Genomic DNA, 14,967 nt, shown 5'->3' on the forward strand with positions numbered 1-14,967 from the left:
TATGTGACTACATTGCATAAGATTATGAGATCCATCTTGCTGAAAATGTCCCCCTTGCTGGCTTTGAGGAAAAACCAGTGGTGCTGGCAAGGCCCACGTGGCAAAGAGTTGAGGGTGGCCTCTTGCCAACAGTCCCCTAGAAACCAAGACTGTCAGTCCAACAGCCCACAGGGAATTGAAAGCTGCAAACAACCACAGGAGGGAGGAAGCTGACCCTCGCCCAGACAAGCCTCAGAGGAGATTGGCTTGACTGCAGCCTTACAAAGGACCCAACTTTGAGATATTAAATGTGTGTTGCTGTAAGTTGCTAAGTTTGTGGTAATATTATGCAACGACAGATAACTAATATAGATCTCAAGATACTTTTATTTTAAAACATTATTATCAAAGTAATACAAAGAAAAAACTGAAATACTTAAGAAAGACAAAGTCATCCATTATTGCTTTGCCACCCTATTACAAGAACAGTTAGTAATCTATTTTGTCACCCTTTTATTGTATGCTTGGGGTGTTATTTACAGCCGTGATCCTACCCATTCATACACTTTCATATCTTGCTTTTTTAATTAAATATTTTCTCATGTTTTTCATTACTAATTTTTAATGAGCACATAAAGTACCATTCATTGGCTATCTATATCTGTTTATTAACTATTTCCTTGTACCAGGGGTTGGCAAACTATGGTCCTGCATTTGTAAATAAAGGTTTATTAGAACACAGCCATACCCATTTATTTACATATTGTCTATGGTTATTTTTGTACTACAAACAGCACATTTGAGAAGTTTTAAGAGAGACTATATGGTTTGTGAAGCTTAAAATATTTTTCTACCTCTACAGAAAAAGTTTGCTGACCCCTTCCTAAAACTTTTAAGTGGTCTATTATTTGGGCCATTACAATTAATGCCACTTGGAATATCTTTGAGCATATAATTTTTTATACTTTAGGCAACATAATTGGGAGGTATTAATAAAAGTGGAATAACTGGGTCTACTTAATAAAGATGTTTTTAAGGGTGACACTGTCCCTCACTATCTCTTTTGTAATATTCTAACTATGATATAATAAGGATGGTGGTAATAAGAATGGAAAGGAAGTCCCAGTACTTCCCTTACTTATGTAGGAAGTAACTAATGGGTAGCACTTCTCTGGTCCCTATGAATCTAGACAGGTATGTAATTTTATACTCTGGATGAGCATTTCTTTACTTTTGATTTAAAGTCAACAGTAAATGCCACATAAAAACCAATGAAAAGAAAACTGTTACTTTCTATTGGGGATTTAAAAGCAGACTGAGCAAACTCTCTAGGTGTCCAGGTGTCCATGAAATGCCATTGCAGGCTAGCTGTACTGTCCAAAAGGCACTGAGAGGGTTGAATAAGAGAAAGGTGACGGTCTTAACAACGTGTTAGCAGTGGCAGCAATGAACAATGAAGCAGCTATGAGTGGGGGATGACAGAAGAAACACACGTGTTCCACCCCTCTGAACATATCCTAAGCATCAACTTGTATATATAACTGTAATTAAACTGTCTCCAGATAAGAAAGTTCTAGAGCAACTACCCGATACTTATGAACAAAAAAAATTCTTCCATCTGGGAAGTTTTACTCTTCAAAAAGAAAAACTTATGGAATGGGACCAGCTAAGCCACCCCTAACTATCTCTGAGATAAAAGATGAACCAGGCTGATGGGTCTCAAATCCAATCCCACAGTAAGCATCAACAAGTACAGGCGTCATCTTCTAAGGGAAATATTCTGGAACATAAAAAGAAAAAAAAGATCAGGAAGGACTTTTTCCCCAATTAATAAGGTAATTTAAAAGCAAAATCAGAATGACATTTAATGTAATTATCCCAAATACACCAACAAAGTATATAAAGAAATCATACATAACACGTTTATTTTATTAAAAGGTTCCTGTCAAAATGTCAACCAATTTAACATTTTCCAAAGAAGTATTCTTTTGGCTAAAGCTATTATAAGCCTTTACATTCCACCTCAGTTAATTATCATATAATATCCTAACTTTATGAAGTACTCTGGGAAACTATAAAATTCTCCGAGTAAAAAAAATCTAATTATTTTTGTGGAAGCTAGGAACATATGACTTTAAACAAAACAGCCAAGTTTCTGAGGTATAAAAATTAGGTCATTATTTTCTTGAAATTTCATATTGCAAAGGAAGCTGAATGGCTTGATTCACACTTAAAATCATGTCATCATTTTCCTCTTTTTTCACTGTTTACTGATATTTGCCTCAAAACTGACCTGAGGATCTGGCAGCATAAATCCATCAGTAAGTTTATAATAGACTATTGTGGAATCGGACTCCACTATGGCCAAAGTAAAAGACATTGGCAAATCTGGATCACCTTGCAATTTTCGAGATGCCTTCAAGATCTCCCTTATCCTGAAAATAAAGCCACAGTACATTTAGGATCCACAGTCACTCAATTAATAATAAGATCAAACACCGCAAAATCTTGGGGAAGAGGTAGGCAATAACATTATATCCACAATACTAAGGAAATGTCTGAAGGCTCAAATATAAACACCAGAAGTTGTTGTCTCATATAGAAAATCCTGCAAATCAGAGCCATCTACTGACTTTCAGGCCTCTTTTGGATTTACCCATCTCTCTTGATCATTACACATGAAAGAATCAGACTGTACTCAGGAACCCACAGAATGGCACACTAACAGTGTTCAGTGCATCTATGGCTTACGATCCCGGACATTCATTTTCCAACTTGGTACCATATGGTGGAACAATGTGGTATTCAGGTTTGCTTTAAAAAAAAATAGATAATAAACATTTCCATGTTTCTACATGGTGTTCGTCATTACTACCTTTAAATGGCTATATACTATCTACTGACTCAAAATTTACCCAATCATTCCCCTATTCCTATAAAGTTCTTTCAGGCCTTTTGTAGGGAAAAGGATACTAATAAAGATGTGATGATGATCTTTCTAGAGGCAGTTGTTTCTGTTCGGTTTTTCCAAGGTTGGAATTATCAGATATGAATATAGATATATTTTTTATGTTTTTTTTATTTTGTTATATTAGTCACCATACAGTACATCCCTAGTTGAATATAGATATTTTTATGGTTCTCAATATGTATTGTGATACTTAATAGAAGCTGAGAGAAAAACGTAGAGAGAAAACTTTGTTTCTCGTAAAGTTATATGAAGTTATATATCAAGCATCAGTGTTATAAAGGGTTTCAGTTTCTTGCTATGGAAAATAATCTACCAAATCTAGTATCTCCGAGATACTTCAAAGTGCTATTAGCTTTTGTTTACCACAAACTAAAAATCCTTATTACCTATTCAATATAAAGACTGTGTTCAATAATTCAGTAAAATGTAACCTCCAGAGGAGCTTTCTTAAAAAGGCAAATAAAAAATGATCAGTTGTTTATTTCATTAAGCTAACCAATTCTCTAGAAATTGGAAAAAGATTTACTGGCATATTAACATGCTATACATAAATAACTCAATACTCTTCTTTTCTTTAGCAAACATGCAATTTATCCCCTTAAGTTCTACTTCCCATCCCTAAATAAAAATTCTTATGGTCACTCTTCGCCCATTCTATTAGCTATTAAGTCTATAAAGAATCTAACAAGAAAAGTCTCTGCTTTGAAGTATTCTTACTACAATAATTGTAATGCTTTTTTAAAAAAATCTGTAGTAGAGATTGGAGATTTCAGTGATTTAAAAGCAGCAATAAACTTCTGGACAAGCTGAAATTAAATTATTCTTGCTAAATTATCACTTCATCACTTTGTAATATGTCACGGGCTTGTTAAACAGTTACAAAAGGCTGCTTACCTACTACCTCTCATTTAAGTTGACACAGGCACACAACGATATAAGGACAGAATGCATTTCCAAGTTTTTTCCTCATAGACCATTTCTAAAATGACCTTGAGTGAGTCAAGTCAACAATATCGTAATACTTCAGTTGTTAAGCATAACTGTCAGGCAACATTTATTGGGTGTATAAGATCTGTCCACCTGGCAAAATCTTAATTCCTTTTCAAGAGTTAGCAAAGCATCATCATCTCTTCTAACTCCTCCCTGTCACCTTTCCCCAACCTCTAGGCAGTTATGTATCTTACCTTATGGAGGAAGCTTGTGCAAACCTACATTATGGTATGCACTACCTTGCATTCATACTTCTAAGTGTCTGTTTCCCACTGGATCGTACCCATTTTGAGTGTCAAAGCTAAAAAAAAAAAAAATGCCCAATATGCCCAATATTGTAGTAGAATACCTGGGCAGAACGAATGAGTGAGGCTTTCTGGACGAAGATTTCATATGGCTAAATATATTTCTGACAAATACTTTTCTGAAGTTTATTATGCAATTCCATTACACCAAACAAAAGTTCAACTTTTCTTGACAGATCAGAATTAGCATTTTTAGTACTTACTACTGTAGATATCATGGTAGATGGTATACCAAAGAACTCCCTAGAATTCAATTTCTTAAAAGTACCTGATATTTGCTTGCTTTTTGTCCATCAAAACATTTTAATTATTTTATCACTCGCCTCTATACCAGAACTTGGTAAACTACCGTCATCTGTTTTTTCATGGCCCTTGAGCTAAGAATGGTTTCCAGATCTATAAACGCTATCAATGGTACATTTGAAATGGTCATGTAAGTACCTACATGATAGCCTTGATTCTGCCACTTTGTCCACAAAGCCTAAATATTTCCTACTTGGCCCTTTCAGAAAGGGTTTGCTGATCCCTACTCTATGCTACGAAAAAGGTTCAAAATAAGAAGTGTGAGAATGGTCGTCAGGGCGGTGTACGTTTTGACGAGACTGTTTATTCAAAAGTCAGAGCAGGAGGAGGTCCTGCTTCTAATCAGAACATAGAAGAAATCAAAGACCACTGTTCCTACCACAACAAAGAAAATCACTGGATTTGCTTAAAAATATGACATTTTTCTTTAAAGAAATAAAAGAAATGTGAACACAAAGAAGGTTAAAGGAAATAAATTCTAATGGGAAATGAGCCCTTCCCAAGTAAGTAGAGACCAAGAGATAAGCCACTTCTATCTCTGAGGGCAACTGCCAAGTGTGGGCCCAGTGGCTAGAAGAGTGGGCCAGTCATGGGCAAGCAAATTCACTGTGGCAAAGGGAAACCATCAATACTGGTAATAGCCACACACGAACTAGCACGGTGGACTGAAATCTGAAGGGACACCAATTCCTCCAGTTCACCAACTCTCCCTTAGGGGACTTATTCTGCATTTAAGTGGCACGACAGCATGAGAAGCTGGGGAAGGGACTGGAAAACAGCAACCAAGCTCTAATCACAAAGCTGAGATGAAGAGAGAGGTGTGATCCCATTCTCGAGACATCTGAAACCAGAAGAAAACTGGGATAACTAAAGTTGCAACTCAGCCATGACTCATCTTGACTTTGGATTAGATTGACTAAATCAGGCCCTGACCCTACTTGCCAGAGAGAGGAGAGAATGAGCTCCTTGGGGGCACGGAGTAGCATCAACATCAGTCTCTTATTTATACACAGTATCTGGATACAGTGAACGAGTCTAAGCTATGTGAAGAAGCAAGAAAGGGTATCTCATAATCAAGAGCAAAAAGTCAATATAAAAAGACCTTCAGAAAAACTGAGGTTGTTGGAAAACCGAGATAAATAAAATCACAAATGAAAGAGGAGAAATAACAAAGGCCACAGAAATACAAACAATTATAAGAGGATATTATGAAAAAACCATAGGCCAACAAGCTGGACAACCTAGAAGAAATGGATAAATTCCTAGAAACATATAAACTACCAAAACTGAAACAGGAAGTAATAGAAAATTTGAATAGATTGATAGCTAGCAAAGAAATTGAGTCAATAATCAAAAATCTCCCAACAAACAAAAGACCAGATGGCTTTACAGACGAATTCCACCAAACATTTCAAGAAGAATTAATACCTTTTCTTCTCAAACTGTTCCAAAAAAGAGAAAAGGAAGGAAAATTTCCAAATTCATCTGAGGCCAGCATTATCCGGATACCACAACCAGAAAAAGACACCACTAAAAAAGAGAACTATAGGCCAATATCCCTAATGAACATAGATGCCAAATTCTTCATAAAACACTAGCAAACTAAATTCAACAATATATTAAACAAATCATTCACCATGATCAAGTGGGATTTATTCCTGGGTTGCAAGGGTGGTTCAATATTCGCAAATCAATAAGTGTGATGCACCACCTCAATAAGAGAAAGGATAAGAACCATACGGTTATTTCAACAGACACAGAAAAAGCAATTGACAAAGTACAACATCTATTCATGATAAAAACTCTCAACAAGTAGGTTTAGAGGGAACATACCTCAACATAACAAAGACTATCTATGAAGTACCGACAGCTAACATCACCCTTAATGAGGAAAAACCGAGAGCTTTTCCCCTTAGGTCAGGAGGAAGACAGGGATGTCCACTCTTACCACTTTTACTCAGCATAGTACTGGAAGTCCTAGACACAGCAATCAGCCAACAAAAAGAAATACAAGGCATCCAAATGGGTAAAGAAGTAGTGAAACTTTCAGTACTTGCAGATAACATGGTATCATACATAGACAACCCAAAAGACTCCGCTAAAAAACTGCTAGAACTGATAAACAAATTCAGTAAAGTCATAGGATACAAAATCAGCGTACAGAAATCTGTTGCATTTCTATACACAATAATGAAACAGCAGAAAGAGAAATTAAGAAAACAATCCCATTTACAATTGTACCAAAAATAATACGATACCTAGCAATAAACCTAACCAAAGAGATGAAAGACCTATACTCTGAAAACTATAAAACGCTGATGAAAGAAATTGAAGATGACAGAAAGAAATGGAAAGACAATCCATGCTCATGGACTGGGAGAACAAATGTTAAGATGTCTATAATACCCACAGCAATCTACACATTTAATGCACTCCCTATCAAAATATCAACAGCATTTGTCACAGAACTAGAAAAAATAATCCTAAAATTTGTACGGGAGCACAAAAGACCCTGAATAGGCAAAGCAATCTTGAAAAGCAAAGCTGGAGGCATCATAATTCCAGACTTCAAGTTATATTAAAAAGCTGTAGTAATCAAAACACTATGGTACCGGCACAAAAGTAGACACAGAGTTCAACAGAACAGAACAGAAAGTTCAGAGATAAACCCACAATCATATGGTCAATTAATCTTCAACAAAGCAGGAAGGAATATCCAATGGAAAACAGATGTTCTCTTCAATAAATGATGTTGGGAAAACTGCACAGAAACATTCTTTTGAATGAAACTGGACCACCTTCTTACACCACACACAAAAATAAATTTGAAACGGATTAAAGACCTAAATGTGAGATCTGAAACCATAAAAATCCTGGAAGAGGACAGGCAGTAACTTCTTTTTTTTTTTTTTAAGATTTTATTTATTTATTTGACAGAGAGAGAGACAGCCAGAGAGAGAGGGAACACACACAGGGGGAGTGGGAGAGGAAGAAGCAGGCTCCCAGCGGAGCAGGGAGCCTGATGTGGGGCTCGATCCCAGAACCCTGGGATCACGCCCTGAGCCAAAGGCAGACACTTAACGACTGAGCCACCCAGGCACCCCAGGCAGTAACTTCTTTGACATCTGCTATAGCAACTTCTTTTTAGATATATCTCCCGAAGCAAGGGAAACAAGAGCAAAAACAAAATACTGGGACTACATCAAAATAAAAAGCTTCTGCACAGCGAAGGAAAGAATCAACAAAACTAAAAGGCAACCTACAAAACGGGAGAAGAATTCACGACATATCTGATAGAGGGTTAGTATTCAAAATATATAAAGAACTTACACAACTCATAACAACCAAGAAACAAATGATCCAATTAAAAAATGAGCAGAAAACATGACCAGACATTTCTCCAAAGATGACACACAGATGCCAACGGACACATGAAAGGATGTTCATCATCACTTACCATCAGGGAAATGCAAATCAAAACTACAATGAGATATCACGTCACACCTGTCAGAATGGCTAACACCAAAAGAAACAACAGGTGTTATCAAGGATGTGGAGAAAAAGGAACATTCATGCACTGTTGTTAGGAATGCAAACTGGTACAGCCACTGTGGAAAATAGTGTGGAGGTTCTTCAAAAAGTTAAAAATACAAGTACCCTATGATCGAGCAATTGCACTACTGGGCATTTACCCAAAAAATACAGGGATACTAACTTAAAAGGATACAGGCACCCCTATGTTTATCACAACATTATTTACAATAGCCAAGATATGGAAGCAGCCAATGCGTCCACTGACCAATGACTAAAGATGTGGTGAATGTACGTATACGTGTATACACACACACACACACAGAATGGAATGTTATTCAGCTGTAAAAAGAATGAAATCTTGCCATTTGCAACAACATGGATGGAGCTAGAGAGTATAATGCTAAGCAAAATAAGTCAGTCAGAGAGGGGCGCCCGGGTGGCTCAGATGGTTAAGCGTCTGCGTTCGGCTCAGGTCACGATCGTCAGGTCCTGGGATCAAGCCCCACGTCTGGCTCTCAGCTCAGTGTAGGGTCTGCTTTCCCCTCTGCCTCTCCCCCTGCTTGTTCTGTTTCTCTCTCTCTCAAATGAATAAGTAAAATTTTTATTTAAAAAAATAAGTCAGTCAGAGAAAGACAAATACCATATGATATCACTCATATGTGGAATTTAAGAAACAAAACAAACAACAAAGGAAAAAAAGAGAGAGAGACAAACCAAGAAACAGATTCTTAATTATGGAGAACTACAGTTACTGGGGGGGGTGGCTTAAATAGGTGATGGGGATGCAGAAGGGCACTTGCTGTGATGAGCACAGGGTGCTGTATGGACGTGCTGAATCACTATATTGCACGCCTGAAACTAACACAACACTGTATGTTAACTAACGGAAATTAAAATAAAAAACTTTAAAAAAATAATTTTCTTTACCTATCCCTAGCTGGCAGAGTATGACAAGGATGGGACACAGATAGAAGGAAAAAAACCTATTAAGGCAACTTTTACATAGTTTCCATCTCTTAAGAAATGATATTGTTTAAATCAGAAACACACGTGTGTGTGCATGTGTGTGGTTTTTTCCTGAGGTAAACTGTCTGGGAATTCTAGCCCATATACTAAACTTTAGGATAGAAATTTCCATCTCATTCATATTTGTTTCCAGAGTTCTTTAATATAAACAGCAAAACACTTTCAAATTTACTTAAAACACCCATGTGGGAAACTAATATTTGAAAATTAGCTCAGACTTGTAAAAGGGGTTTTGTCTTCAGAGTTGAGGGGAATCACTGTCAAAAATGAAATGGAAGTTCCCATCTCAGAGCTCTGTTTATCCTATTTGGTTGCGTGTGGGGGGAAAACTACCAGTGAATTTTCTAATTACACAATAAAATAGTTTATCTGCTTCTGCTACTGAAAGCACACTAAGGAAGTCTTACAAAGAGTCTTGTTCAGGATCTCTTCTGGCCTATTTTTTTTTTAAAGATTTTATTTATTTATTCGACAGAGAGACAGCCAGCGAGAGAGGGGACACAAGCAGCGGGAGTGGGAGAGGAAGAAGCAGGCTCATCGTGGAAGAGCCTGATGTGGGGCTCGATCCCACAACACCGGGATCACGCCCTGAGCCGAAGGCAGACGCTTAACCGCTGTGCCACCCAGGCGCCCCTCTTCTGGCCTATTTTTAACATATGTTTAAAGTAATGCCATCACCTTTCCCTATTCAAGACTTTCTTGTTTCCTTTATAGGACACCGATAAACTAAAAACGTTTAGTTTGCCTTTCAGTCAACAGATTGTGCTTTCTCAATCTAACGGCAAGAACACAACCAAAAGTTCCAAAGTTCTACTTTAAACATCACACTCAATTGTAAATATGCTGAGAACAATGAAGCGTCCCTAAAATACTATAATCTTGCTTAACTTCTAACAAGCTTACAGCTTGAAGTCTTAATTCAGAAACCTCATGTAAAACTTTTCAAAGCTCAGTTCTTTGGAAATATTTTGTAGAGATGCTTCATCACCCAAATCTAAAATAACTTAGATAATAAAACTATTTATAGTTCATATTTGATAGAAATCCATATGTGAAAAACATAACCTATGTATTCATCATAAGAAGTTCAGGTTCTCAAGTTTATTATATTTCAAAGGAAAAACCTAAAGAAAGAAATCAGGAATAATCATAGTTGTTGATCAGCAGTAATAGAAGTTAATGTTTATAACAGGTTTTCCTTCTCATAACTGTTCAGAGAGGAGCTCAACATCCCGAACACAGAATAATTCTGAAGCTCATTTGAAAAAGCCTGAGGCAAACACATAGGTAAAATCATCTGGCTACTGCCTCCCTCCAAGCTACATAAATGCCTTCCATAAATCTTAGCATTCATTTTTTGGTGACGATTCTGTAACAGAGACTAAGTAATCTCTGAGATGTGTATAGAGGACAAGCAAGTTGAAAACATTATTTTTAACTTAAATGTTGTTAAAATGCATCATGGGTTAAAATTATTATTAATTTCAACCCAGCGGAAGCAGTCTCTCCTTCTGTGCTCTTCAATGTGGCCAAACCGGTACATACTGTAGACTCAGCAATGAAACTGCTTGATCTGCCTCATTAGGATATACGGCAACAGCACATCATAACGCAACTCTGAACACAATGCAAAACGAAACTGGTGCCCAAGGTATCAAGAAGCCTTACTCATCCACAGACTCAATCCTAAAGAAAAGTTTCCAGGATAACAGACCACTTCCTTGGGAATCATGCCAATGTCTTCCTAGTTTAAAAAAAAAAAAAAATCAAGACTGCTAAAGTTCCAGGGTTGGATTAGTGAATAATTAAGTGCCTATGTGGCCATTCACTCCAGTGGGAAGCCATTCTGCTAAAATAAACTGCAAGCATTTTTTTTTTTTTTTTTGAGGCTAAGGAAAAAAATGCTGTGTCAGTTGCAAGACACTGCTGGAACTGGGGGTTTCACCAGCAACAGATTTTCAACAGAGGTAGTATGAGGACACACACTTTGATAGGCAGGGAGGCCAAATGACAGAAATTATTTTACCAGTTATTAGACTTCAGCCTTCAAATAAAACAATGGTCATTAAATGCATTTGTAATAAAGAATATACCTTTAGAGAGAAGAAATATTTTTTGATTACAGGGAAATACTATTCTTCAAAAAAATACATAGCACTTCAGGATTAAACCTTATAACTAAGAACATCTTTAAAAAATGTCCTAAAAAGGGAACGCAATTAGTTCTGGTAACCCTTTACTCCACCATTAATACAAGTTCTTTGCCCAAGACACTAAGGAAAAAGAAGGGTTGGGAAGTGGTTGGAGGGATAGGTGGGGAAGATATAGATGAAAAAGACTTTAACTAAAAGGTAAGGAGGCTATTCATAGCCTTGGCGGAGTGCCTCTTCAGACCTGAGTGTTCTCTATCTGCAGATGCACATATAGTTACAGGGTCAAGTGTGGGAAATGGTGATAAATCTTGCAAGTGGATGGATTTTGCAGACACCTAATTTTCTTTTGAAACTCTTGGAAGGTTGCTTGTAGCATATCCTTATGTCTTTAAAATGTTATTTAGCAAGTCTCTGCTGTAGGAACTGAGTAGTCTAAGACAGTTCATTCACTCATTCAACAAATACTTATTTAAGACCAAGTACTAGGTACCAAGCCAGACACTGGGACAAGAGCAATAAAAAGAGCAAAGTTCCTGCTTTCATGGAGGTTATTTTCTAGTGGAGGAAAGAAGACAGGAAACAATCAAAGACAACCAAATATATAATATATTGAGTAGCAATAAACGTGGTAAGTGTTATAAAGGAGGACTACTTCATAGGCTGCAATTATACAGGGAGTGAGACGACAGAGCTTATACCAGAGTGATGACAGTATAGCAGAAGTGGCGAGAAATGACAGATTTTGGATATACTTTTAAGAAAGAACTGCCAGAATTTGTTGATGTATTAATTTGGGATATGAGCACTGGGTAGACTAAAACTAATAAGAGATTATATAGCAAGGTTACAGGATACAGACTTAATATGCAAAAATCAAGGGCTTTCTTATATACCAGCAATGAACAATTGTAATATGAAATAAAAAAGACAACACTATTTACGTTTGCATAAAAAAATGAAATACTTAGGCATAAACCTAACAAGAATATGTACAGGATCTGTATAAGGAAAACTAAAAAATTCTGATGAAAAAAATCAAAGGAGATCTCAATAAATAGTCCACAATCCTGGATAGGAAGGCTCAATATTGTTACGATGCTAATTCTTCCCAATGAGATCTACAGATTAAGCACTATCCCAAACAAAGCTCTCACAAGTTATTTTGTGGATATGGACAAAGTGATTCTAACGTTTATATGGAAAGGCAAAAGACCCAGAATAACACAACAGGGGAGAAGAACAAAGTGAAAGGACTGACACTACCTGACTTCCAGACTTATAAAGCTATAGCAATTAAGACCATGTGGTACTGGTGAAGGAACAGACAAATAGGTTAATGGGCTAGAATAGAGAGCCCAGAACTGATGCCCACAAAAACAGTCAACTGATCTTTGACAAAGGAGCTAAAGCAGGTCAATAGAGAAAGAATTGTCTTTTCAACAAATGGTGCTGGAACAACCAAATATCAACATAGGGAAAAAAAAAGAATCTAGACACACTCTTTACACTTTTCACCAAAATTAACTCAAAGATCATCACAGATCTAAATGTAAAACACTAAACCATAAACTTTGAGAAGACGACATGGGAGAGAATCTAAGTGACCTCGGGTTTGGTGATGAGTTTTTAGATACAACACCAAAAATGTGATCCATAAAAAAAAAAAATTATTTTGTTGGACTCCATTATAACGAAAAACTTCTGTTCTGCAAAAGACACTATTAAGAGAATAAAAAGACAAGCCACAGTGGGGGAGAAAATATTTGCAGAACACATATTTGGTAAAAGAACTTGTATCCAAAACACATAAACCCTTAAAGCTCAACAAAAAGAAAAAAAATCCTAAATAAAAAATGGACAAAAGATCTGAACAGTCACCTCACCAAAGAAGATATACAGATGGCACATAAACATATGAAAAGATGCTCAACATCATATGTCATTAGGAAACTGCAAATTTAAAAAACTGAGATACTGCTTATGCACCTATTAGCCCAGCTAAAACTCAAAAAACTAACAATGCATGGTGATGAGGATGCACATTGCTAAGTGGAAGAAGCCAAGGCTTCATACGGTACGATCTCCACTATATAACATTCTGGAAAAGGCAAAACTGTATAGAAAGTGAAAAGTTCAGGGGCTGCTGCGGGTTCAGGGTAAGGGCAGAGAGATGAATACATGGAGCATAGGGGATTTTTAGGGTGCTGAAACTATTCTGTACGTCATGGTGGATACATGACATTATGAATTTGTCAAAATCAATAGAATTGTACAACAAAGGATGAACCCTAATGTAAACTATGGGCTTTAGTTAAAATAATGTATCAATATCGGTTCATTGATTATAACAAATGTACCACACTAATGCACGATGTTAATAAGAACACTAATAAACACTAAAAACAGTGTTGTGGGGCTTATATGGGAATTCTCTGTACTACCTGCTCAATTGTTCCATAAATCTAAAATAAATTGTTCCATAAATCTATATACAAACTGACTCCAAGGGTTTTGGCCTGAGTTTCAGAATGAATAGAGTTCCCATTGACTGACACGGGGAAAACTGCAGAAGGGCCAGTTTAGGGCAAATCATGAGTTCTTTTTGGACCTATTATTTGAGACACCTCTTAGATCTCAGTGGAAATGTCAAATAGGCAGTCAAATATGAGTCTCAGGCTCAAGGAGAGATTGAGGTAGAGACATAAATTTGGGGGTCCTCAGTATAACTATGATACTTAAAACCATGGAACCAGACAAGGCTGTCTAAGGAGTATGAAGAAGAGAAAAAAGCTCAGAGATCTGTGCCTTAGCACACTTTAACATTTAGAGGCTAGAAACCTGAAAATAGTCAGCAAAGGAGGCAAAGTAATGGCAAGCGCTGGAGAGTGACTTAACCTCCTCAAACCCCTGAGTTGTGCTCTTGCACTAATAGCTGATCATTTCCTACATTCTCAGACTTGTGTATTTGAATCGGAGTCTTTAGAGAAAATGGACACAAGTATTCTAATTCCTACTATTCCTATTCACATAATCTCCCCACCTTTGTTTCAGGATATACCTTGTCCCTCAAAGACATCAAAGCAGCACAACTCCTCCTCTTCCTCTTATCTTTGAATTCCTTAATCCATTCTGCCTCTCCTCATCTACAGCTGCCCACCCAGATGGTGGCTACTTCCTCATATTCTTTCTGCGTCCGTCTCTCCTTCCCTCTCTTCTTCCTCGTTCTCCCGTTCCCATCTCTCTCTCTCTCTCTCTCTCTCTCTCTCTCACACACACACACACAGGCAAGCACGCACACCCTGTTCTAGGGCTTTCTCACGAGTTGCACACAGGTACTCTCTCTGCTGTTACTAATACCCTGTCATAATGAACCATTTGCAATTTTCAGCCTCTCTCAGCCTTCAGTACCTTGCTCATGATATTGCTTCTGTCAGGAACATCCACTTCCACCCCCATTCCATATGGAACGCCTACAGATATTTCAAACGACTTGTCCTTCAGGAAGCTTTCTCAGTCTCCCCTGCCTCCCACACTAGCAGCCGAGGTCGGATCTCTCCCCTCTGCAGTCTTCCTCAGTGCCCTGTACCTACTTCTCGTTCCATTTATCCCACTGGACATAAATGCCTGTCTCAGCTCTAGACTGTGAGCATCATGGGGGCAAGGACTGTGATGATTTGTACCCCATAAGTCCAGTACACAACAGGCA

At 37.3% G+C, this 14,967-nt stretch overlaps 1 protein-coding gene across 1 annotated transcript in view; it reads right to left on the reverse strand.

The window, feature by feature from the left end:
• Positions 1–348: 348 nt before the first annotated feature.
• TSEN15 (tRNA splicing endonuclease subunit 15) overlaps positions 349–14,967 on the reverse strand; it is a 30,116-nt gene continuing 15,497 nt past the window's right edge. The window contains exons 4-5 of the mRNA XM_002929121.4: positions 2,273–2,414; positions 349–1,759 (exon numbers count right to left, since the gene is read on the reverse strand). Of these exons, the coding sequence (XP_002929167.1) occupies positions 1,739–1,759; positions 2,273–2,414 (163 nt within the window). The 3' untranslated portion in view covers positions 349–1,738. The remainder of the gene's footprint in view (positions 1,760–2,272; positions 2,415–14,967) is intronic.

This window comes from Ailuropoda melanoleuca, chromosome 8 (genome assembly GCF_002007445.2).
Source record: "Ailuropoda melanoleuca isolate Jingjing chromosome 8, ASM200744v2, whole genome shotgun sequence".
In the NCBI taxonomy this organism is placed as follows: domain Eukaryota; kingdom Metazoa; phylum Chordata; class Mammalia; order Carnivora; family Ursidae; genus Ailuropoda; species Ailuropoda melanoleuca.